The sequence below is a fragment of the Scleropages formosus genome, chromosome 8 (genome assembly GCF_900964775.1).
Source record: "Scleropages formosus chromosome 8, fSclFor1.1, whole genome shotgun sequence".
NCBI lineage: Eukaryota > Metazoa > Chordata > Actinopteri > Osteoglossiformes > Osteoglossidae > Scleropages > Scleropages formosus.
The window spans coordinates 10721852-10749129 of NC_041813.1; the positions used below are offsets into that span (position 1 = coordinate 10721852).

General features: G+C 42.6%; 1 protein-coding gene across 2 annotated transcripts in view; it reads right to left on the reverse strand.

The window, feature by feature from the left end:
- The window catches only part of LOC108942584 (Kv channel-interacting protein 2), a 92825-nt gene that overhangs the window by 2442 nt on the left and 63105 nt on the right, over positions 1-27278 (reverse strand). The window contains exons 1-7 of one of the 2 annotated variants that reach the window (XM_018766015.2): positions 8549-8646; positions 4470-4594; positions 4278-4347; positions 3839-3909; positions 3540-3647; positions 3242-3346; positions 149-211 (exon numbers count right to left, since the gene is read on the reverse strand). In XM_018766015.2, the coding sequence (XP_018621531.2) occupies positions 149-211; positions 3242-3346; positions 3540-3647; positions 3839-3909; positions 4278-4347; positions 4470-4594; positions 8549-8642 (636 nt within the window). In that variant the 5' untranslated portion in view covers positions 8643-8646. Of the gene's footprint in view, positions 1-148; positions 212-3241; positions 3347-3539; positions 3648-3838; positions 3910-4277; positions 4348-4469; positions 4595-8548; positions 8647-27278 lie in introns of those variants that run through there. The other variant, XM_018766016.2, reaches the window with a different exon arrangement.

A 27278-nucleotide genomic window follows, 5' to 3' on the forward strand; every position in this document is an offset into this window, starting at 1 on the left:
TCCATGGTGATAGCAACCTGCCAGTTTTCTCAGTCATACATAAGGTCTCCTGGATCCTTGCTGACAGGTCATATATACATTACTGAATAAGTCATAGTTTAAAATGAAAATAAAATGCTTTCTCTGTTGAAATATTCTGTACACATACCTTTTGGCATGACTCAATGAACTCCTCAATAGTTACCACGCCATCATTGTTACGGTCCATTTTCTTCAGCAGAAAAGCAAGATGCATACACAAGTTATTGACATTTCAGCCTTGGACCACAAAAAGTGTATAATAAGTTTATTGTTAAATTAGTTTTTCTACAATCTAGGTGACAAATCAATCAGCATCAGACCTGAACTTATCAATTATAAAATGTAATATATACATGGCATAAGGATCCTATATCATTAAAGAGTTTTCAAGTACTGAACCTATATAAAGTAAGTTTTACACCCTTAAAAGCAATTAACACAATGGTCACAGCATAAAACAACTTCACTGGTCCTGTCCAGAGAAAATATCTCTTATAGAAGATAGGGATGCTTTTCAAACTTTTCGGATGAAAAGACTAATTTAACTGAGAGCTTCAAACCTGGAAAAATGATCTGCAAGAGGGTATCTTACAGGAGGAGTAGAAGGTTGTTTACCTAAAGAACCTAAAGATCAACAAGTCTAAAACTGTAATGATAAACACTGGACTGCTATAAATTATCAGGGTAGTGTTGAGTGGATGAATGTAAATACCATGTTTACTCAAATATAATTCACCCTCGCATTTATCTCACACCCCTAATTTTACTTTTTTTAAAAAGAAATTAAAAGTTTTGCATATACCTTGCACATGATAAAAGTTTAAAACTAAAAAATAATAATGTTGTTACAGCAGTTTCAGATATTTTGGAATTCAGTTAAAGAAAATCAGCATTTCAACAATCGCTGGCTTGCCTTTGTTGTTGAGTTGTGTAATCTTTTGTTAATACTGCACCAATCATACGCATACTGGCCTACCATTATTGTCCATTCCGTGCTTCACTTTCAGATTACTTCTCATAAGTCATTTGTGAATTATTGTTCATAATGTATCTCAAGTCTTGTAAATTACTGGTAATCTTTACTTGAAATATGAACAAACATTCAAGTTACAGTGCTGGTTTTAAACTCAAAGTTACTGATTTCGCAGAAAAACATGGCAATCAAGCAGCAGGGCATGAGTTTACGGTGACTCAGTGCGATAGTGGTGTAAACAGAAACTTGCACTACAAAACACCAAGTACATTCAACCAACCAGCTAACTGTAATAACCGCTTGCCCCAAGCGGGGTCACAGCGAGCCAGAGCCTATCCCAGAGACAAGACAGAAGGGGTGGGGGGCACACCCTGGACAGGACGCCAGTCCATCGCAGGGCCAATACTAATTACACAGGCACATAACTGGGCAAAGGTAGTGGAGCAATTGCAGGGCAAACACCTTGCTCAAGGGCACTGCAGCCAGAGACAGGGACTGAACCAGCACCCTTTGGAGCCAAAGGCAGCTGTTCCAACCACGGTGCAAGTGCATTCATTTTATAAATAATGTGAGCAATTATAAATTATGATGAATACTGAGGATTTAATTATAAATGTCAATTTAACTTTTTCCTAAAAAACTTTAGTTTCCGAAAATTCCGACATATATCTCACACCTCGATTTTTTAACTTGAATTTTGAGAGAAAAAAGTGTGAGTTATATTTGAGTAAATATGGTAGTTCTTGTTGAACACTGTTTGTATACTGTATAGTTGTATGTGACTGGTGCAGTGGTGCAGTGGGTTGGACTGCAGTCCTGCTCTCCGGTAGGTCTGGGGTTCGAGTCCTGCTTGGGGTGCCTTGTGATGGACTGGCGTCCCGTCCTGGGTGTGTCCCCTTCCCCCTCCGGCCTTACGCCCTGTGTTGCCGGGTAGGCTCCGGTTCCCCATGACCCCGTAAGGGACAAGCGGTTCTGAAAATGTGTGTGTGTGTGTGTGTGTGTGTGTGTGTGAGTGAGAGAGTGTGAGAGAGACTGGTTGTTTTGTGTGTAATGGGGACAGCTGGTAGTGTAGTGGTTAGACCAACTGCCTTTGGACTCAAAGGTCACAGTGTTGAGTCTCACCTCTGGCTGTAGTACCCTTGAGCAAGGTACTTACCCTGAATTGCTCCAGTAAAATTACCCAGCTGTATAAAAGGGTAAATAATTGTAACCTTCACATTATAAGTTGCTTTGAAGAAAAGCATCAGCTAAATGAATAAATGTGGGTGTGTTATTCATGCATTACTTCTGGAAGGATGCTGGAATGCATATGTGTGGTCCACAAGTGTACCTAGGCATGGCCCAGCAAGGAGTTGACATTGCAGGTTCTAGTTGACTTCTTGTAGTGCAACTTATGACTTTTTCAAGACAGCATTTGGGCATGTATGCTTACAGTACAAAGCCTTTCTAAAGACCTTTGTCTCCAGACCTTGTCTGCAGCAATACCACAGAGGAGCACTACAATATATTACACTATGTATGAGTATAATGTAGCGATATAATGAGTGAGTAAGAGCATATGGAAAAATGGTGTTGACTTTCCAGATCATACTTAAAGAGATCCATCTGTAGATATCTGCACTGAGATATCCTCAGTATTTCTCCAGAGAATTAGAGTTTAAACAAATGAAAAATAATTGATAAATCTTTGCCTCACAAAAGCCAAAATCTGTAATACAGATTTTGGAGGAGAGTGAATAAATAATTCCGACATTATGAAATCAGTTATGAACATTTTAATTCTATAGTCTGAATATATTCTAAGATGTTTTTAAAAGTAGGTTATAACCGCAGTGTCATAGCTATCATTTACCTACCTTGTTTATTGTAGACTTTAAAGATCTTTGTTTACATATGTTGTGTTGTACCAGAATTTCTCATTTCATGATTTTTTTAGTCATCTAAAAAGTAGCATACTATTTGGCACCCAATAAACTATAAAACCATTTCCATAGCATATTCAGTTTCACCCACACTATAATGCTCTATGTCCAGTTGTATTACTTAAGAGTCATTAAGTACTACATTTTATGAGAAACCACGCTCTAAAAGACTACTTCTAGTAAATATTTGTAACGGGTTATGGATGAACAATGTTTTGTCACATTCATGCATAGTGGGGTAGCTGTAATTTCAGAGTTTCTTTTTTTTAAAAAAATAAAAAGGTTATGTTACAGATTCCATGTTATGATTTATGAACTTGATCACCTGGAAGAAGTTTTCCACATGTTCTCGAGGAGCATCCTCCTGCATGGTGGGGTAGGTGTATTTCCCCATCATATCATAGATAGATTTCATAATATCCAACATTTCCTGTAAGGCAGAGCAGAAGAATTTGTCAGATGGAGCACTGAGGAGACAGAGACAATTTGCAGATTTCTTGGTAAAGTTCAACATTAGGGCCTCAACTACAATACTGGGATCTGTTGACCTAGTTAGCTATCCCTAACCTACACAAAGGATTGTACGGTGGTAGTAGTGTATTTTTTGATCTCCTGAGCAGCACCTCTTTGGTAATGCAGCCGTCTTTGTTTAAATCATACAAGTTGAAGGCCCAGTTGAGGCGATCATTGATGGAACCCCTGAGGATGATGGATAAGCCCATGACAAAGTCCTGCAACAAGGTGAGGGGAGAAGGTCACAAACAAAACTTGGGTTTGAACACCATCTAGAGAGAGGAGGGCTCCAATGGAGAAGTAGTAGACCACTCAAAGGACAAGCCCTGCTTGTAAGTATAACTCCTCCTTACATTTTCAAGAGTCGTTAAATGAGGTTGCTTCATGTGTACACATAAAAAGATCTCACCTCAAAACTAACAGATCCATTCTTGTTAGTATCAAAGGCTTCAAACAGAAAATGTGCATACATGCTTGAATCTGAAACGAAAAAACACATTTCTGAGAAGGCAGACATCCTCACATTAATTCCTCTGCTAGGAACATTAACAGAGGAGGAAAAAATTTTCCCAAATACAACCCAATCACATACAACAGTTTTTGCAGGAGCAAAAAAAAATCAATTTTATTATGTTTCCTTTGAGAAAACTCAGATGGAAAATACAACTTGGTGCAACATGATTTACACTCACAAATATTTATTTTTACTTGTCCTGGAACTGCTGATCTCTGGAAACGAACTGAACATCTCACTGCCTTCATCTACAAGTCTTAGGTATTCACAAAGCCTTTCTTGATGTCTGCATAAACCCAAGGCTAGGAAACAGCATGCAGAAAAAGATGCTCACCTCCCTGGGGGAAAAACTGGGAGTAGATGAGCTTGAAGGTCTCCTCGTTGACTACTCCGCTGGGGCACTCCTTTGGAGAGGACACAGGTGGTTACACTAGTCAGTCCAGTGATCTGCAACTCTGACAGCAATCAACGGAACAGACTCTAAACGAATTCAACCCCAACCTTGAGTGTAACAGTAGAGACTCACATTCTTGAAGCCTCGATAGAGCACCTGCAGCTCCTTCTTGGTGAATTTGGTCTGCTCCTGCAGCTTGTCCAGGCCCTCAGGCCGGTGGCACACAGTGGACAGCTCAAAGTCATCTTCAGTGCTGTCTGTTGGGGGTGTGGGAAACATATTAACATGGTTCCATCCTGCTCTGCAGGTAGCCCATTGTTATCATCTAAAATGCAGGGCGTTACCTCCATGGGGCCAGTCATAAGTAATATAATCATTCTAAGAGTAATGCAAGTCAATTCTTACAATCAATTCAGTCTAAGAGTTTGAAGAAAGACAGAATGCATTGTTTAAAAATAGCAAACCCACACTACACTGTTCTCTCCCATTCTATCATATTTCTGTCTATGAATATCCAGGGAGTATCTATTTTCTGTTTCCAAATTTCAAATGTGTGTTTCTTCAAAACAGAAATGAAAAAAGCATTGCATCTTAGTGACATTTAAAGAAAAGATGTGACAAATTTCACATGGTCACCACAGCAGCACACTGATTCATGGTCACACACCCACACAGAGGCACACTGCAGTCCTTATAACAGCATGGTCCTCAACATGAGACCACTGCAATGAGCAGATGCCGGAAGAAACCCATAATAAAAGTGCTTCTGGAGAGTGCTTCCAACTGCCATTATGGAGGCCCCTTCTGTTCATAATTCACACATGCACCCCGACTAGGCAACTTCTGGAACCTGCCAGGTTGAATCAAATAATTAGAAACAGAGGCACAAAGAGGAAAGCCAACTGTGATTCAAAGTGGCACAAGCCACATGTTTTCTTTGATCCCTGTACTGTCAATAAAGAAATGAAAAGCACACTGGGAGACCGCTAGTTGAGAGGCTAAATTGACTGAAAGAATAAACCAGACATTGTAACGCATCCAGTAGCAGGACAGATGTGACAGATCAGGTGGCTGATGTGGGCTGACACAGTGCCACTGGTTATAACACTCGGTCCACCTCTCACCTGGGTGGTCGTTGGTCAACGAACACCACCAGTCTATAGGTTGACTTTATGGTGCATTCTTAATACTGGCAGTGGAAGGAACTGAATGAGCATGTGGGCCTGTGATGGTTGGAGACAGACTGGGGAAAAGAAGCTGAGAAACACTTGCATTGACTGACTGAGGGTGCGGCGCTGGGCCCACAGCATGGCAGCAGTTTGAGGAATCTCTGCTTTATGGTTTTTTTGGTTTGGCTGGAAGGAGGATTACCTGCAAGTCACCAACCACAGCAGAGAGGTTAAATACAGAGCACAGTGCACAAGCCCTTACATATGCCTGGGTAGGTAGACAAAAGGGCACGGCAAACCACAGGGACACAGAGTTATGCATGCATGCTCTTGCCGGTGAGTGTTCTAAAAACGGAATAAGGGAAGCTCGTGAGCAGACTCAAATACAGACACATGCAAGCTCACATGTACACATAATCAAATATATACACTAAATAGTGGGCAAACAGAAGCACAACAAAGTAAAGCCAAATGCGCACAGCTACACAAACAATGACACAACAGGGAATCATCTCCTGTGTGCTCTCAGAAGCTCCAGAAAGATCCTGCTGGGGGCTCACAGCTTGGGCTCACAGACACACACCCCACATTAGGTTGTCACCGTGCTGTGGGCACATGTCTGTAAATCCTAAAAAATAAACCTTGTAGGGACATTGTGTTTGCATGTATGGTTTACGGTACATTTTGTTTTGGGTAGGGTTAGGAAACATTTCTCCCACTGAAGAGACAGTCTGTATGAAATTCACACAGTGACTGGGATTATGCATGTGTGTTTCTCAGAATAATGTCTGCTCATCAGGGTGAAGTTTCTCAGGAGGCTTAAAACAATTAAACTATGTCTTGAAAACAGGAAATACCTGCACACCATGTGGCTTGCTATTAAATTACTGTGGTGTATTCTCAAGGTATATAGCACATCAGTTTGTGACTTGGCTGATGCCTTTGTTCAAATATAATGATATCTGATCTATTACAAGGAAATTTTTGTGAAAGCAGCCAGAGGTAAGCAATTTACTCAAAGGTACTTCAACAGAATCAAGGAGTGGATTTCTCGATCTTCATACTAAAATTCCATGCATTTAACTGCTACACTACCAACAAATGGGGGTTTAATTAACTCCTTTTTCCCCACATCTAAGTAAAAAAAAAAACTGTGGAATTCTGGAGATTTGTACTAAGTTGCCAGAGTTACATATAACTGGTCATGAAGTTACAAAGTGGACTAAATGAATAAACAGAAGTTCAACTTTAAATAATTATATTTAATATACATTTTACCCTAATTTAATGTTTTCTACATCAGATTCTGAAAAGGGATTTTTAGAGAAATTTCTCTGAATGTCACACCTTCAGAGTGTTTCAGAAAAGGTCATGTTCATCTTTGCTTTTATTGCTTGATGGCACTTTGCCTGTCTGACAACAAACATGTTAAAAGCAAGGGAAGCCTCAGACCAAAGGCACACAGAGATGTTATCACACAGCTGAAAGCATGCAAAGCAATTCCTCCTCACACACACACAACAATTGTTTGCTGACCAGGCTTGACATTATTTCAGTTGGGAAAGTTATAACAAGACAAGAGAGCAACTGGGAAAAGACTGACAACAAAAAACATAAAATCTGAATAAGCAGCACTGCAGCAATGTGGACCCAAATCTGTGTAGCTTTAACAAGTTCAAGTAGCATGTTTACTCGTTTAGGGTTCTGTGTCTTTCATCTTTCAATCCTGCCATATCCAGTTTCTCAGTTTTTGCCCTTATCTCTTATCAATAAATCAAAAATATGAAACAGGTTCCAAAAGTCACTCATGGCGCTAGCTGCCTTAGGAACATCAGACAGGGTATTTATAGCTGACATTTGAGAGATGCACGGCTACATCTCTTAGTTCAACACGATTGGAAACATGATGGACTTAAAAATCAGTTTATGTTAAATCAAGGCAAAGATGTTACTGTAACCTTATCACGGTCTGACAGTAGTGACTGAAAGGGCAGTTTTCTTCAGAGCACAAGTGCCACCAGTGCAACAAGTGCTACAGCTGCAGGCATAAAGCATGTTCCTAATATTTCAAAAACATTTCAACAACAGTCTTTCTGGAACAGTATTTATTCATGTCATATTGTTCTGTAGCACTGCCTAATTTAATAATTATTCAGAATACTGGGAACGGTAAATACAAAACACATACAATACCTACAACTGCTTGCCCTGAGCAGGGTTGCGGCAAGCTGGAGCCTAACCTGGCAATGAAGGACACACACACTCCAGATGGGATGCCAGTCCACTACAAGGCACCCCGAGCAGGACTCGAACCCCAAACCCGCCACACAGCAGCCCCTGGCTAAACCTACTGCACCATCATACCCCCCCAAAGACAAAACATTATACTGGCAATGACATGTCTGAACATAGGAATAGGCAAGGGTCTGAGAGCTCACAAGGGTACTAAGGACACATCCGTGCCAGCTGTACCGTGTCCACTGAGAGCAGGTCCTTAGTGGGGTGACTCAGACCACCGTGAGCCTGACATCAGCCTCCTCAACATGTTCCACAGCACTGGAGAAAGCTCAGATGTATGAAGACATTTAGCCTTGCATAACTGAAATCTATCCCCTATCATCACCAGCATGACGTCCCATTGACTTAGAAACACCCCACCCCAGCACAGTTACACGCAACTGACACAGCAACACCTTACTAATACCACTATAGTAGCAGCAACACCCATCAAAATAAGACCCCACGTGGTACCATGGTACACCTTGGCATGGAACTGCCCCATAACTACAACAAGACATCCAGTAGCAAAGACCTCAGTGACACATTGCCTCCACAGTGATACGCCAAATCATACCAACAGCCCCCAACACAGCAAATGTCTCCAGCTGCTGTACAACTCTCTCTGGACCTCCAAAGCAAAGCAGCCTGCTGGTCCATGTGCTGTCAGGGAACACTCCCCAGCCCATCCACCAGCTTCCTGACACCTGACTTCAGTTACTTTAGACCTCACTGAGCACACCACCTGTACCAGCCACTCCTTACCTGCACTGGAGAAGTCAATGAGGCCGAGAAAGTGCAACAACTTCAGGGAGCTACAGACAAGCAGTAGCATGGCCACGGTCTGCAAGCCCTCCATCTCTGACTCCTCCCTTGGGAGCAGCAGCATGGCCATAGGGCCACGACACATACCCTTCAGCAACGCAATCCCTCTGCAGCCAGCGTCTGTCCCCCTCCCTCAAGCGTCGTCTTACACGTTATGGACTCCTAGGTGAGTGGAGCCCACCTCTGACAGAACGCCTAAGCAACAAGGAGCTTGTGAAGAGCAGAGCAGAGCTGTATTCCTGGCTGGGCTGAGACCAGGTCCACCCAGACACCCTGTCCCTCAGGCTGAGATGTATTCGTTCTGCATGGATCTCTCCTGCCTAATATACTCGTGTTCCCCTCCCTCCTGTCTTTCTTCCCTGTGCCTAATTGGGTCAGCTGAGTGGGTTTTGTGAAGTGGCTGCTCGGTGACGACAGGTGGGGGCGAGGAGTGACAGCTGCAACATGCCACCTTAAACTGCCCTGTCAGGACACAGCCAGTCGATCCCCTGCTCCACATCTGCCCTGCTTTTACTTCACCATGTCCCGCCCCAGTCCCACCTGTACTCCACTAACTACTGCTCCACACTCTGGCCTGTCCCTGCTCCACCATGCCTTGGCCCACTGGAACACATTCCATAGCAGGAAAAAGAGCAAAAAGAAAAACATTCTTGTGAAATGTAGCTGCACTTTGTTCATTCAAAATGTACTTAAATCTTATGTGAGCCTTAAGAGTTTGCCACAGCACAACATCGATAACATATATCTGACAGAAGGCAAAAACCAAAATACTATAAACTCTAAATTCCAATGTTGTAAACATACCTGTGGTTGGGAGAGGATGTGCATGGCAAGAGTGTTAGAATGAGTGTCAGAACACACACGCGCAATAGCTTGGGCAAAACCATATGCCTAATTACAGTAAACAAGAAGGGGACGGACAAAATTAGCTTCCTGTCAGCTAGCAAATATCCTTTGAAAAAAATTCCTTAAATAGAACATATTTCTGTCTTGACCTGGAAAAGTGTGTGTGTGTGTGTGTGTGTGTGTGTGTGTGTGTGTGTGTGTGTGTGTTGGCCAGGAGGTAGACAATCCTGCCAGAAACGGCAGGAGACAGTCTGGGTACAGGTTTCAGACAGTCTGGGGACGGGTTTCACATCAGTCAATGGAACTCAGAGGCTCACACTATCAGTCCTACCTCATACAGAGAAGAAAAAGGAACCTGCTTGCCAGAAACTGAGCAAAACACTGAGCTTTCTCTGCTATTACTTCCGTAAGCCTGTGACAAATTACCCTCCACATATCCAGCACATTTGTCACTAACATTTATTCACTGAAAAAAATACTTTTCTACAAAGCAACATATAACTCAGTAAACAGATGTGCCTTTCAAAAGATATAAACGCACAATTACTGAAGCACAGCTTGTTGTCTGAAACTTTTCTGCTGGCACGTATTACTCTCCTATCTGTTTGTGGTGGCTGCAGTTACAAAGCAAACAAAGATAATTACAGCAGATGGTGTTGGACAAACACATATGGCTGTCACTGGGTCTGGAGATAAATGGTCTGAAAGTGAAGTATTTTGAGAGCCTTGAATGCTGGGAGGAATTCAGCAGTTCTGAGGGAGAGCAGCAGTTTGTTCCATCACATCAGGGCCAAAACTGAAAACAGACGGGCTTTTGATTTGAACCTTTCATGAGTGAGGCAAGAACGAATTTATCTGCAAGCTTACAGAGACATTTTAAGGAGTGTGCTGTTCAACAAGCTCTGTTGATATAGCTCACTGTGAAGAATTTCCTGGAGCTGGAGAGTAAATATAAATAGCAGCCAGCAGATGGCAGACTAGCTCTGCATTCCAAGCACTTGAACCCTGCTGCTGACTCCAGCATAGAAAGTGATTTAGTGAGGGCTGGAGTCCAACCCTTTCGTTGTGTAATGCTCATAAACACAGCACGTCACACATTCTCAGCTTGCTTTCAGTAATGACAAACTATTGCATGGTCTGCCGACAAGCAAAGTCTAGGTGGATTTGGCTAGCACTTCTTTACCTTTCTTAATGGTATTTTTCTTTGCTCTGGTGTTCCTCGGGGGGGCAGTAAAAGATCACCAGTATAATGGAATAGACAGCCTCCTCAAGCAGCAGTCTTACAATGCTCTGTACGACTGACCTCTCATTGCTATGTAATGACTAATGAACTGTGTGGAAGTGTCAACGCTAATATGCCTTAACGCCACTTCTGTGGGACTTTTAATTGTTGTTGATGTCGGCTGGGCTAGGCTTTGCGTGAGACTCTCATTGTCATTACCAGTACCATCACCATGACTATACTGTATAATGTGTTGCTTCATCAGAGCCAAACAGAGCTAAAGAGTAACATGACCAGAGTCTAATACTGTCATACCCTCAATGCAATTCTTTACCGAAAAAGGAAAGACTATCGCAAAAAGGGGTTGTGCTAGAGTGCAATTTAGGAAAGAATGCATAAAATGTAACGCATAAATTCACATTCAATACACACCGGGGGCATTATTTAAACAGTGTGTTTATACGTTAGCTACATGATGACAGCAAAACTGCAAAGCACAAAGTGAGTTGAAACTGGGTAAAAATCACAAGATGTGCTGACCAGGATTAATCAGTTCCTAGGATCTACCTCCTGTGTACTGCAACATGAGGCAGATGGTTAAACAATTATGCAACTCTCATCATCTATGAATGCACAACACCTAACTTCCTGAGAGATCCCACACTATTGTGGTGCTGATGAGGACAAGTGGGGACTATAAAGAGCCACTTCTGATAGACTGACCACAAACAGATACAACCATGGAAAAGATCTGCTAAGAAAACAGCTGCTCAGTAACAACTGACCACAGCTGATAATGCAACAACAAAGGGATAGAGGCAGAGAAGACCATGGTTGATACTGTGAACACAACAGGTCGAATCCAAAGAGGATCACAGCTGTACTATGACTACAAAAAGACATTCAAAGTGGACCATGCTGGCTCCAGCCACACACTGCATCCCCTTGCAAGAATTCCCACTCTGAGATAAGTGACCTGTTGTGCTCTTTTTGGTGGGGGGTCTTCACATCACTTAATAACTGGAGCTTAAATAGTGGTTAAAGGGACAGCCGTTAGTTTAGTGGTTAGCGCTATTATCTTTGCACCTCAAGGTCACAGGTTTGATTTCTACCTCTGGCTATAGTACCTTTCTGCAAGATACTCACTCTAAAATTGCTCCAGTAAAATTAACTTACTGTATAAGTGGGTAAATAATTGTTAGCTGCTTTGGAGAAAAGCATTAGCTAAATGAATAAATATAGGTAAGGTTTGCTCTGAATCTTAGACACAAAAAACCTCTGAACTGATGCCTGTGTTGTATTTCTTGGGAGAATCTTGTTTCCTCAGCATAATCTTATTAAGATCAAATTCTTGTACAATGAAAGCGAGAGAACAAGTATTCCAAAAATAAAACTGATCGAATCATATGCTATTCTCATCAACGAATTATACAGCTCTTGTATGAAAAGAAATTTGAAGGATACTTGGGTAATTTAACCATAGGTATTCATTTAGCAAAGCATGATTTCATAAAAGCCTACATCTGCAGATTCATTTACTCTGATTATTACATGTATATTTTGTTTGTATTTTAGTTATTAATCTGCAAAATGTGAGCTGAGACATCTTGATCTTGCCACTGCTAACTCACAGTGTATTGTGCTTAGCCATGATGCTCAGATTTATTACACTCGGTGAAACTGCAGGTTAAAGTTTAATTGTTAGAAAATTCACTTATTACTCAAATTAAGTGCCAGGAGACACCTGTCCACAAGGATCAACCCTGCCTCCAGCATGGTACTTTCGCTGATCAGTTTTGCATTAACTACCCATCATTTGTAGAAAAAAACTGTCCAGGAGGGTAGTCTTCATGAAAGAAAACGCAGACGCTGTCACAATGCACACTCTAACACACTCTGGTTTAGTACAACTGGTGCTGTTAATTTGTATTAATTTATTTTAATTGACAGTGTACCAACAAAGGTAGATGACAGGTCAGTGATTTTGATCAGGATGTATGTACTGAACTCCTCTCAGGCATGTGCTTTGATGACTGACCACCATCTACAACCCAATCTCTCAAAGAGTGAGATCCTCCATTTCACAGCAGGTCCTGAAGTGTGAATTGCAGCCCCTGCATGTAGACCTTGGGAATGTGTGAAAGTTCCTTCTGAGGTGATGAAGTGCAGCGCCTCTCTGTTACAGTACGCATCATTAAGTAAGAAGACTAATAGCCAATGTTTGTTCAGGCATTAAAGTTTTATTTGAAGATTTCTGGCTGAAGGGCTTCTGTTTCTTTACATCTCTTGCATATTTAATGATCCTGTCAGATGAGACGGAAACAGAGCTTGTTTCAAAAATCCAGTTGATTTTCCGGTAACACTGGCAACCTGCTACATAATGTACAAGTTAACAATTAAAGGCCATCTCTATGCCGAGTGGAGCTCACACCTAGTTACTAGTTATAGCTAACTACTAATCTGAGGCTTTGATGACTTGCAGTAAATATTCTGTTGGAAATGAATTATCCTCTGCATTACAGCACTGCAGGGTACGTGTACTGTGTGGCTAATTGAAATGAGTATAGTGAGCAACAGCCCTGAATGAGAGCCTAGGTTTCAGCTGTCACATCATGGTTCCGACTACTTTCAAAACTGTGTGAGGCTCAGGAAGATCCAATATGAAACAGCTCATTCAGGTCCTCACAGATGCATCAGGAGCAGGCGACGTATTTGGAAGCATAAGCTTTGTAGGGGAATAGGATTGCAGGGCATGGTGGGTTCACAGCGTCCACTTATCACCTCTCTGCAGTCCTCATCATCATTACTGCATCGCAGTCCCTCACGCACCTATGGTCACTACGCAAGAGGCAGATTTTCAGAGCATATACCAAAATCCTCTTTTGCTGTCTCTCACATAAACACATACTCTATGCTTGGTCTCTAGTGATGTGCACCTGAAGCAGCTCCTGAGGCTAAACACTGGATGTTCCTGTGCGCACCTGACAAAACATGTCAGCAGGGTGCTCTCACATAGGCTCTCCTTTTCCTTGCTTCACCCCTCAGTACTTAACTGATCATGTAACTGTTTCAAAAGGCATGTTCTTACATAGTCTTCAAACATTCAATGATGCTATTATTCCAACATTCTTCTGCAGAGAGAATGAATAGCAGTAATTTAAAAAGATTAATGAGAAATGAGGCTACTTTAATCTGTCATAACAAACTTCACTGGAAATTATTTTTCTGCCTTTCTCTATTTCAAAGAGCAATAATTAAAAATGAAAGATATAACTATTACAAAATTCTCAGCCAGCAGATCTTCTGCTACAGTGCCAGTGGTGTCTTGTACAAAAACTTGTCTGATTATAAGAGAAACACGATTGCAATGAGTGGCAAACACTGGAATATATATAAAGCCCTGAAGTTCATATCAAACTTTCAACCCTTTGTTATTTACTGATACTTCCCCAATCCCCTTACAGGTGGCCTCGTACTTCAGTCTGCAGCACTGCAGTAGCATCCGCTTCAATTAGCCTGACAACTAATCCAGTAAGTAGAAAGTCTTTTATTATAAACGCCTTTGAGCCTCTGAGTTTGCCTGGACGGACTCCCAAAGGGCTGGCACTGGAACAGGGTGCTGCGGCAGAAAAGATGAACAATACCTGACCTTTCCTGTTACGCAGTCAGTACAGAAGCAGGTGGATCAGTGGATAAACTATGAGACTTGTTATTAACAGGTTGGTGCAAAAATACTTTGAGCAAAAGTACCTAACCTGAATTTTTTATCAAATATCAAGCTCTATAAACAGGTAGGAAAATACAAGCATAAGCTGCTTTCGATAAGTTCTTTACTAAGAAAATACACTGGGCAGTGGTGGTTTGAAATAGAGGTGCTCTATCTAAAGCGTGTCGCTCAGAAAATGATTAATAAGTACCGGTCTTCCGTGATCATGGTTAGAACAGCTCTTTGATACTGGGACAGTGGGTAGCGTAGTGGTTAGTACTACTCCCTTTGTATCCAAAAGTTGCAGCTTTGATTCCCATGGCTAGTGAGTGTACCCTTGAGCAAGGTGCTTACTGTAAACTACTCTAGTAAAATAACCTAGCTGCATAAATGGATAAACAATTGTAAGCTTGTAATATTAAAACTGTAAGCCACTTTGGAGAAAAGTGTCAGCTAAATTAATAAATATAATATGTTTAAAAAGTTTTCAGACCACAATGGCATATACATTTTCTGCTATAAAATGGCATTTTTGACTTGATGTCTGTGGAGGGATTACACTAAACTGCTTCTGAATAGCCTCAACTACACCTAGCCATTAATACAGGATTGGCAGTGGGTGGGAGTACATGAATAACTGATAGCTGCTGCTATCATATCAAAAGGGTTTTTTGGATAATTATGATTTCTGCACAAACAAGATGGTTTCTAAAGGCTTGAATTAGCATGTAATATTCTTATAATGCTCCATCAGTATCAAGAAACAATTATATCTTCATCTTATTATTACTATCATTAGTACTAGCAGTAGTAGTAGCAGTCATAACTTACTAGAACCAAAGAACCATTCAACCACTATTGTGTCTTTACAGCTTCAACATCAAGCCCTCTCTGACTTCCTCAAAGTCAGATGTCTGAGTCTGATGTCAAACACTCAGCAGTGATATTCACACACACACGCACGCACGCACACACGCACACACACACACTGACTAAAGCTGCTTGTCCCAAGTGGAGGTTGCAGGGAGCTGGAGCCTAACCGAGCAACATAGGGCACAGGGCTGGAGGGGGTGGGGACACACCCAGGACAGGACACCAGTCCATCGCAAGGCACCCCAAGCGGGACTCGATCCCCAGACCCCCCAGAAAGCAAGCACAGGCCAAACTCACTGTGCCACCGCACCCCTCTGAAACAGTGAAATTGCCCTCCATTTTCTCCTAATTAATGTTTCACTACTCTGGTCCCCCTGACAATAAGGTCCAGCTGAAATAATGATTCTTGCAGGGAATAGCTGCATTGATCAAGCCAACCAGTGCTTGACTGCATTAGTGATGTGTCAGAGACAAAACTGTGCTGCAAACCCATTTTGCCCTTATAGTTTTGGCAACACAGATTTTCAGTATCCCTCAGAGAGCCCCACCCACAAAAGACACTGTGGCCCTTATCAAAGCCAGGATGGGGCTCACAGCTCAGACCTCTGCTGTAGCTAAGCATGAAGGAAGAGCTTATGATGCAAAATAGAGAAGCTTGTACACTTCTGATGAAAAGGATCACAATTATGACTGACAATGATTCTGAGAAATTTTCTGGCACGCTGACAGGCAGAATTCTTAAAGACACACCAAAGTCCAAATTCTTCTGATGGCAGCGGCTTTGCTTTTTGTTATCGGCAATCAGGAACGCCTCGATCTGTCTAAACAAGGGAAAAGAGGGGGCTGTTAATTAAAGATCTGAATGGGTTTATGTCGGCCAGTATGACCAATGACACCACAGTGCTGTAAAGTAGTTTCTTGCTCACCAGTGGACTTGTCATGCGAATTTCATTAGCTGCTTTTTTAAAGAACTCAGCAGCTGGATCCTTTTCAAGGCTTGTGATGTGACTATTGCAAGGCTTTGGAGACAGCTGGAATACAGGGCGAAATACTGAAACACTACAACAAAATGAGATTATCTCGACAGCATGTAAAACATACAAAAAAGAGAATGAGGAAAGTCTACTAATTTGCATTGTTTGTCTAATGTGTCAGGACCAACAAGAAATTTGCTGCCTTATCATTTATTACAATTGTATAACTGTAAGAATGATAAAGATATAATTATCATAATTTTGTTTAACATGTCAGCAGTCAGTTGCTTGGATTCAGTTCAATATGAGCTTGTAGGGGCAGGGCATGGGTCAAACATAATGGGCAGCTTCCCAGCACCTGCATCATGCTGAATCTTCTGGGTACTGGACAGTCAAGGCAAGGATAAAAAAACAGCTTATCTTGGAACAAGAGCAACGAACACCATTGCAGGCTCTGTCAAAGATTTTTTAGCTTGTTTGTTTTTTCCCCAGGATTTTTTTGTCTGTCTGTATAAAATTGCCATTGCCCTAAATTCTGTTTTCATTTTACATTTACATTTTTTTATTTAGCAGACGCTTTTCTCGAAAGCGACTTCCAATGAATTCTACGTAGTGTTATCAGCCTACACACCTTATTCACCAAGGTGACTTATATTGCTAGATACACTATTTACAATGGGTCACTCATTCATATACCAGTGGAACACACTCTCTCTGTCACTCACACACTCAACACATTTTGTTAATAAGGACTCAGTAATTGCAAAAAACCCCTGTCTAATCCATGGGGCCACCTTTGCCCTACAACTGGGCGTGTTAAGCACACTCTTTAAAATTTACAGAATATTAAACTATGAAATATTTTTACTACTTTAATACTGTACATTCAAAACTAAATTCTTCTGCCAGCTGACTTGCAAAGGCATTTGAAAGATTGTTGAATAACTGCTTCAGTTCCACATATTGTGGAAGTTACAATAAAATTGACTTTGACTGCTGCTGACTGCAACTGCATAGTAGAGTGATGCTAGACGGAGGATAGGGTGGGCACTATCCCCCAGATTTTTCCTCAGTGAAGATAAGCCCACCCATTCCATGCCACTACCCCTCCAGACGAAGCAGTCTAAACCTGGGCCCTCTGCATAGCCATATGGACTCTGATGGAATAAAAACTCCACAGGGTCAGAGGAGTCAAGTTAAAAAAGACAGAGTAATCACATCATTGGTCATCTTAAGCCAGTTGAGCTGACAGATGGTGATGAACCAAGGGAAACAGTAAACAAACCAGAATCTGTGAAAACCATCCACCCATTATAGAACAGGCCAATGACCCCGGAGCGCCTGTAGCCATGTGGTCTGTCTGGGCTTCATTGATTACTCTCATACACACACACACACAAACATATTCTGAAACCGCTTGTCCCAAGTGGGGTTGTGGTGAACCCGAGCCCAACCTGGCAGCAGAGAGCATGGGGCTGGAGGGGAAGGCGACACACCTAGGATGGGATGCCAGTTAATCGCAAGGCACCCCAAGGAGGGTTCAAACCCCGGGCCCAGCAGAGAGCAGGACCTAGCCAAACCTGCTGCACCACTGCACCCCCTCGCATTGATTACTGTTCTGTTGAATATATACATGCAGCAAAAATCAAGGTGAACATGAATGCTTCTTACAGCACAAAATCTGAAACAATCAGGAATGTTCTAAAGTCCCAATGTACAAATGGACAGGGGTCTTCAGACATAAGATGCTGGTCCCCCCAAGCTTGGAGACATGACAGTTCCATCAGAGCTCAAAGTAGCTGGATGTAGCCATGTGAAACACAACTTTTGTCTTTGACTTCACTGAGTTACATTACTCTTCCCCTGAAATTTGATTTTTGGGAGTCATGACAAAAAATCATCTCCCAGAAGGTTATCCTGGCAGAAAAAGCCTGGAGCTTGATGCAATATATCTGCATTCCACTTCATTGTGCCAGTGATTGTGCACACAAGGAAATGAAGATACTTCCTCCAGCTCTCAGAGTACAGGAGTATGGCCGTGAGGTACTCAGAAACCCACATGCTGTTACACCTTGAGTCTGCAGGCAGCATTCACTTGGCTAACAGACATGTTTTCAACACGCAATATATTTTAAGAAAACAATTAAACAGCAAATGTAAGCATATAGTACATATTTTTCTGTCAGGTAAATTACACTCAGATTAATTACACACACACATTTTCAGAACCACTTGTCCCTCACGGGGTCACGGGGAACCGGAGCCTACCCGGCAACACAGAGCGTAAGGCCAGAGGGGGAGGGGGACACACCCAGGACGGGACGCCAGTCCGCCACAAGGCACCCCAAGCGGGACTCGAACCCCAGACCCACTGGAGAGCAGAACAGCGGCCCAACCTACTGCGCCACTGCACCCCCGCGTCCCCGCGCCCCCCACTTTAATAATATCCTGCTGTAAAAGAAAACATTGAACACTTACAACCGTGGTGTTCCAGCAAAGGTGGAATCATTCCCATCCTTTAAGATGCATGCCTTGAGGATGTTCAGATCTGTGAGGTAGCCTCCTGCTACAGCTCTGATAAGGTTCATATCCTTCCATTCACACCACTCAACATATCCCAGAGACATGAGCCTGGTAATGCAGTGGTTAGTGCTACTGCCTTTAGAATCAAAGGTTCCAGGTTTGAATCTTACCTCCAGCTGTAGAACCCTTGAGCAAGGTACTTACCCTAAATTGCTCTGGTAAAATTACCCAGCTATATAAGGGGGTAAAAAAGGGGTGTGGTTATGCAGTGGGTTTGGCCTGTGCCTGCTCTGTGGTGGGTCTGGGGTTCAAGTACTGCTTTGGGTGCCTTGTGACAGACTGGTGTCCCCTCCCCCTCTGGCCTTGCACCCTGTGTTGCTGGGTTACTTGTAGGCTCTGGCTTGCTGCAATCCTGCTCAAGACAAGTGCTTTCAGTCAGTGTGTACATATACATGGATAAATAATTGTACACCAGCTCAATGTTGTAAGTTGCTTTGGAGAAAAGCTAAATGGAAAAAAATCTCAATCTGGTATCTGCTCAGCATGAGCAAAACAAAACCATTCTTCAGCACAAGAATCCCATCATTGACTAGGGAATGGTGGAATACTCTCAGAAGAATCAATTTTAAACAATGTGTTAATTCTCACTTTTTAGAGAGTGTTGAAAAAATATTTTTGTCCAGCAGTTTGCTTTGTCTGCATTCAAGAAGAGGATTTCAAAGCGTTCATTAATTTCTTTGATTTCTAAAAAGGTGAAAAACTGCAGCACTCAAGTCTTAAGGGATAACTGAAGAAGCAAATGTGCAATGGGTGAGTATTTCAGCAGTAAGTCACTTTGTCTGATGACCGACTATAGGTACAGCTAGTGAAGGACCTGCTGTTGAGCAGAATATTACATTCTGAGGGATTGTGGGAAAGAGGCTCTGCATTCTGCCCAGACAAGTTCAACATTTCCCATGTGGTCATCCAGTCCAGAGCTCTCATTTCTCATGTCCACGCAGCTACATCCATGAGTTTAATAATATTGACTAGCAACCACAATCTCAAGCAAATATACACAGACCAGCTTAATATTCAGTACAAAGGGCCTGTGGTGTGATTCTTCACATTTTGCACTCTGTTGAGTTTTAATGCTACTGAAGGTTACCAGAACATACGGTAAGCAGGCAACTCGTTGCTCAGCATTGCAAATCACACCAGCTAGATAATCAATTATTTATACCACAGATAGTTGTAAAATTCCTCTGTACCCTGATATCCCCATGCAGCCTGGCTCTCCAACTCAGGAGGACACTGCAGGGGTATAGGATTCCCCTGGTAGAGGATTGTGATCCACTGTATGCCATTTGTGTTAATGGCACACAACAGAGGCTAGCCACACCAGAGCTGTTTGATGAGCAGAAGCCACACCACTCAAAGGGACCTTGCACACTCCAGCACACCAGTACTTGAATGCTCCAGAGCTGCTCATATGCCCAGGTTTCTCAGTGCTAAAAAGAACCAGCTAAGACAAATAAGTCGCACAGTTGTCATATGTGGCCCATGCACTTAAAAACAAATCTCTGGGAATGTAACAGTCCAGAAAAAAATCTTACACTACCACCAAGAAGGACTCTTGCCAAGACACAAAGAACATGATAAAGTTTTGGTGGATTACTTGGTCAAACATTAATCCTGAACTGTGAGGATTGGGATGAGACAAACTCAGAGTCAACAGTTGTACCAATAACACAGTTACATTCACAGGAGCATGGCACTTATGAACCCCTTCGCAACCTTTACACCAACCCACCCTACCCTGCCTGTGCAATTACCTTCCCCTCCAACAGGCTCGAAGAGTCCAAACTGCTCCAAAACCTTGATAAAGAGAGCCATGACCACCAGCACTGCAATCATCTCCAGGCCATCCAGGGTCATCATGTTTGGCTGGTTGCATTGCCGTGCGCACTCCTTGGCGCACGCTGTCCCCTACACCTCCACTGGATGTCCGGGGGGTAGTAGACCAACCCAAAGCAAAAGCACTGCTACTGTCTTCGGCTCCTCCAGCCCCCGTGTCTGGGAGACACAGGGAGGATGTACTAGTGTCGCCTGAGGACTGGGGGTAGTCCAGTGGCCGGGCCTGAGCCAAGCGGACAGGAGCCAGCACCTCCGTGGGCTGAGTCGGCCGGCATGCATGTGAGGGAGGGAGGGGGGCCAGAAATAGAGGGAGGGAGAAACAGAACGAAAGAGAGGGAGAGAGGGAGGAACAAAGGGAGGGGGAAAGGGAGGGAAGGACAGAAGGAGGAGTGTCCTAACAGTCCAATGACACCACCTTCATTTGTTTGCTTAATGATGCTTCCCAGAAAACAAACTACCGATTTTACATATCTGTCACACAACTGTTGCAATGTCTTGCTTTGAGAGCAAAACATAGACTACTTTTATCCTGTACTTATATGATGCAGCTCACCCCCCCTGGCTGGGAAAAAGGATCAGGGATTGAGAAATAGCCATCGTCTGTGAACAATGTCTAAAATAAGCATTCTCTGACTTACAGCCTCAAGCTCCATCCTGTGACATGAAGCCTGGAGTTGGAGCCTGTGCTGTGGTGGGGTGGCCTTGGACTAAGGGTCCACTGTGTACTTTTGTATACAGCCTGTGCCTTTCCTGTAGCAGACTGAGAAGAAAGAAGATGTTAAAGTGAGAGGAGCAAGGAGAGCGACTGCAGGGGGAAGCTGGAGAGGCAGCCAGCAAGGGGATGCAATGTTAACCTTCTCCAGTGTCACGTACGACTCGACCATCAGACTGTCTACGTGCCTGTTTGGGGAACTGCCTTAGGTTGCACCAATCTGCATGCCTGGCAGGGAGCAATACAGCCAAATTTCACCTTCCTAAATGTCAGGAAATAGGACTGGGTTTGTCTTCCAGCGACAAAGCCTGAGCACTTTGACACACACTTCCACTGTACATTCCTCAGACTCAGCTCATCTATTGGATGGTTGTTTTGTTTTAGTAAGAGACACTTCTACCAAGTGAATTCTGTTCACCATTTTTGTTTATATGTGTGAGAAGAAAAATGGTGTACAAAAAGCAAATGTAACAGATATTCACAATGTTTTAGGTACCGGATACAATTATTGCATTAAAAATGTTTTCCATTTTCTGTGTTCCTCCAGAGCAGAAATCAATGGAAGCTGTCTGAGAGGGGCGATGCGGCATCCGTCGGGACATCCAGTATGTGGATAGTAATTGCATATTTTCAGCTTTGATTGGGACCCCAGTGCATGGAGATAAAGGTGTACATGTCCTTTCTTCTGCTCTAATGGGATATCCTGTGACAGGGCTGTTAAAGGCACTTCTCCTAGGGGACAGACATCCTTCACTTTGCTATGCTTCTATGCAGGTGCCTCCATCACTGGTCACAAAGTCATAACAGGAACTACATTAACACAGAGCCATATGAAGCCTATTCTACATTTTGCCTTCAAAAGGTTTTCTGTTTATATATGGATGGGAATATTACACACACACACACATTTTCAGAACCGCTTGTCCCAAACGGGGTCGCGGGGAACCGGAGCCTACCCGGTAACATAGGGTCTAAGGCCAGAGGGGGAGGGGACACACCCAGGACAGGACGCCAGTTCGCCGCAAGGCACCCCAAGCAGGACTCGAACCCCAGACCCACCAGAGAGCAGGACCCGGTCCAACCCACTGCGCCACCGCGCCCCCTTGGGAATATTACATTTACATTAATTTATTTATCATACGCTTTTCTTAAAAGCGACTTCCAATGAGCTCAACGTAGTGTTATCAGCCCATACACCTTATTTACTACGGTGACTTTCACTGCTAGGTACACTACTTACAATGGGTCACTCATCCATACATCACTGGAACACACTCTCTCCATCACTCATACACTGTGGATGAGCCTGAACAGCATGTCTTCAGAGTGTGGGAGGAAACCCACACAGACACAGGGAGAACATGCCAACTCCACACAGACTGAGCAGGGATCAAACCCATGCCCTCTTGCACCACCCAGGCACTGTGAGACAGCAGCGCTACTCACTGTGGCGCCCATACTACATCTACCTCACCCATAGTAATGCCAGCGGATTCTCTAAGCCAGAGACACACATTCCTTTCTGTGTCAGTTTAGGACACAGCATTACTCTAAAGTCTCATTCCCAAGCTTCCTGCACCAAAAGACCTGCAGGCCACACTGTGGCACTGCACCAGCCTACCATTCCATTTCTGGTCTCAGGAGCTTTGGCAATCCTGGCCTAAAGGGATAAGTACAAATACAACAATTTGTGACTCCGTTCCTAGGTAAAGCACTCACTGGAAGGACTCATTTTTCACTGAGAAACAAGGCAATATAATACAAACAGGAGATAAGCAAATGCTCTCAGGTCAATAGTGATGGTCATTCTATAACCCATTCTCGATGCAAGTCAGGCAAGATATTTTTACTGCATTCATAAATAATAACCCGAAAAACACAAGGTGTACAAATATAGACAAAATATATCAATGATCAGCTGATACTAATACCCATCGAGGATCTTTAATGGGCTATCTAGCCCACATATTCTCCCTGATGCCTGGATGGACAAAAATTCCAACACATGTTCCACACCTTCCCCACCCATTTCAAACTGCTTCATGAATTTTTACAGACTGCAAGCTTACAGAGTGACAAATAAGACATGAAAAGTCAAGTTTGGAGACTTGGCACAGAGCTCTGTGGTGTCTGTGGCAACAATAGGCCCAAAGGTCACCTTTGTTCTCTTAATCGTAATCTTTCCAAGGAGAAATGCCACTGTTGGTATGCTGCATGCCAAAATGCATTTGCCATTAAAACAATTTTGAGTTCATATATAACCATATATAATCATGTTAGGTATGAGCTGGAAGAACCTGCTAAAAGGTTAACAACTTTTAGCTGAGAAGAGGATAAGTGCCAATTTATATAATATTATAAGGCCAGTCCTTACACAAACTCTCTGCCAGTACCAAATGAGGTTTTTTAACAATTCACAAATTCCTCAAAATCGTTTTTCCTGCAGATGGAAATGGGTTTGGCCTGTGCCTGCTCTCTGGCGGTTCTGGGGTTCAAGTCCTGCTTGGGGTGCCCTGTGCCGGATTGGTGTCCCGTCCTGGGTGTGTCCCCTCCCCCTCCAGCCCTGCGCCCTGTGCTGGCGGGTTGGGCTCCAGTGCACCGTGACCCCACTCGGGACAAGCAGTTTCAGACAGCACGTGTGTGTGCATCTGAAGTGTGTAGATAATGAGAGTGTTGCCTCACACTGTAAACACACAAGACGGGTGGGCACAGAGAGCTGGGAGATTCACAAGCCTCGCAGTGCTTGTTTGCGGCTATCTGTTTCAGTGGCAGGTTCTTGTTCTTCACTACATAAGCATTACCCTTGGACAGCTATAACTCAGTAATATCATCCCATATAAACACCCTCTGTGCTGACACACACTGCTGGCCAAAAGTTTGGAACTGGGCTTGATAAGGGAAAAACACCAGCAAAAACCATTAAGAATCATAAATAACATATTGTAATTTGTATAGACAATAATAGAGTAAAATAAGTGTGGTTAAACCTTTTACAAACATGAACAACTCTGGCAATGAATCTGAACCACGGTTCATATCCTGCTTTCTTAGAACAATAGAGATAAGTGTGTATATGTATATATATGTATGTACCAGCGTATGCACCTCGGCAACCCCTGCTTGTTTTTGACCACGACTCTGCCTGCCCCTCCACCACCTGCACAAAACGACAGCTCACGCACTTGGGTCTGATGCCTTTTTGTGGTTGCCATGACATCAGCATATTGACTAGGCCATTGTAGGACAGTCACTATTTTGTTTTTGTGCCACTCCAGTATTCCCTTGGCCTTGTGCTTGGGATCGTTGTTTTGCTGGAAGGTGAACCTTCTCCAAAGCTTCAGTTTCTGAGGAGACAAGCAGGTTCTCTTCCAGTATTTCTCTGTAGTTCCATCCATTCTTCCATCAGTCTTAACAAGATTTTCAGTCCCTGCAGACGAAAAACAGCCCCACAGCATTATGCTGCCACCACCATACTTCACAATAGGGATGATGAGGCATGGGTAGTGTTATGTTTGAGCCGTAAATAGTTCTTTGAATTTTGACCTTTTCCCACATTGTAGTTGGGTCCCTCTCACGCATTGTGGCGAAATTTAGACGTACCTTTTATGGATATTCTTTAATAATGGCTTCTTTCTTGCCACCCTTCCAAAAAAGCCAATGTAATAGAGAGTTCTTGATACTGTGGACTCATGCATATGTAAAAGTGAATTCTACTCATCATTTTTGTTTATATGCATCAGAAACTGATTTCTGTAGTTCCTTCAAATTGATGACTGGCATCTTCGTTGCTTTTCTTACCAATTTATTTCTTGCTTTGGCACTTTGTCTTTTAAAATAAGCTGTCAGTGTGAAATAGATCTCAGTAAAAATAGTGATTGCGGGAACATTTTTATGTATCTTTTTAAATACAGAAAATGGTGCTAACTTTCAATGGGCTTCAATACTTTTTCAAGGCATTGTGTATTTGTGTGTCTGGGTGTGTATATGCTTTGCATACATACAGTGTGTTCAGAAAATATTCAGACCCCTTAAATTATTTCACATTTTTTTTATGTTGCAGCCTTATGCTAAAATCATTTAAATTCTTTTTTTTTTTAGTCTACATCAGTCTACACTCTGTACCCCATAATGACAAAGTGAAAACAGGATTATAGATACTTTTGCTAATTTATTAAAAATAAAAAATTGAAATATCACACTGACATAAGTATTCAGACCCTTTACTTAGTTCAAGCATTACACACACACACACACACACACACACACACACACACACACACACACACTGGCTAAAACCATTTGTCCGAAGCGGGGTCATGGCAATCCAGAGCCTAACCCGCCAACACAGAGCGCAAGGCTTAAGGGGGAAGGGACATGCCAGTGATTACAGCCAAAGGAAAAAATATTAATATGAAACACTGTAGGTCTCTTTACACTAGAACTGCACCATGAAAGACTGCAGAATTGTCTTTTGGAAGAACTACAGTTTTCTATATCTTTTGTTCACAGCACAGATTTCATGTTCCTCAGTCAGATTAAAAAAAATCAATGCCAGACTGTGATGCTACAAGTTAAATACCAACGCTAAAGAACAAGAATGCTATTGTTGAAATCTTTTCACTGTTCCAGTTTTGTGAAGTCAGAGGAAACTGATGTCAAAGACATCTCCAATTTAACAAATCAAGGAAAACTGCAGGTACAAGGCACAGCCACTACAGTCAGTAGACCTGAATTCCATCAAGATACCAGAAGAAGAGTTGAACAAAAGGGTCTGTCAGAATTGTACCAAATCAAAGGTGGATTTCTGGCAGGTCCTTGACGATTTATATGAAGCTTCTTCATCAGAAAACAATATTTGCAATAACACCGAGGACTACAGCAGTAAGGTAGTTTCATCTAATACTTATATAACACTTTAATAATCACGTATCAGTATTGTAAATCATATACCATTGCTACATCATTTTCAGACTTATACACACACAACTTTGGGAACCAAAGTTTCACACTTTTAGACCCTTCTCTGTAGATGCAGTGTCCCTAGCATAGTATGTGTCCCCTGCATCTGCTGAGTTATGTATTTATGCAGTGTAAACTCATGGTTCTTTCCATACCAAACAAAATCATGAATTTCTTCATCTCTTCTAACTAGACGCCCATGTTACACTGTAAGTATGACATTTTATGTCAGTTTAAAACGGATCCACTTTAAAAACAGAGGACAGGAGAACACTGCTTTTGATTCAAAGACATGTATTGACTGTTTCCATCAGAGAAGATGACAAATCCCCAGTAAAATAAGTCAAAGTCAGCTTTATTGTCACTTCCACAATATGTTCAGAACATACATCGGAGTGAAATAGCATTTCTCCTGGACCACAGTGTGACGTACATGACAACAAATACATATACTATCACTAATAAAGTACAATTCAGAATAACTAACTACTAAACTAAAAACACTATAGAATGAAGTGCAGTGGTGTGATTGATAGAATAAATACACACACACACACACACACACACACATTTTCCGAACCGCTTGTCCCAGACGGGGTCACGGGGAGCCGGAGCCTAACCCGGCAACTCAGGGCGTAAGGCTGGAGGGGGAGAGGACACACCCAGGACGGGACGCCAGTCCATCGCAAGGCACCCCAAGCGGGACTTGAACCCCAGACCCACTGAAGAGCAGGACCTGGTCCAACCCACTGCGCCACCGCGCCCCCGCGTCCCCATAGAATAAATAGAAATGTAAATAGATTTTAAAGTGGTAGCGCAAAAAAACTGAGTTTTTTGTGCAATAATTGTTTGGAAAGAGGGGTAGTGTGACCTAATGTAGGTCAATGCGGAATGTATTAAATAAATACAGCAGCTATACTTGGGATGGACACCAATTTAAGTGACGTTTCAGCAGAGAC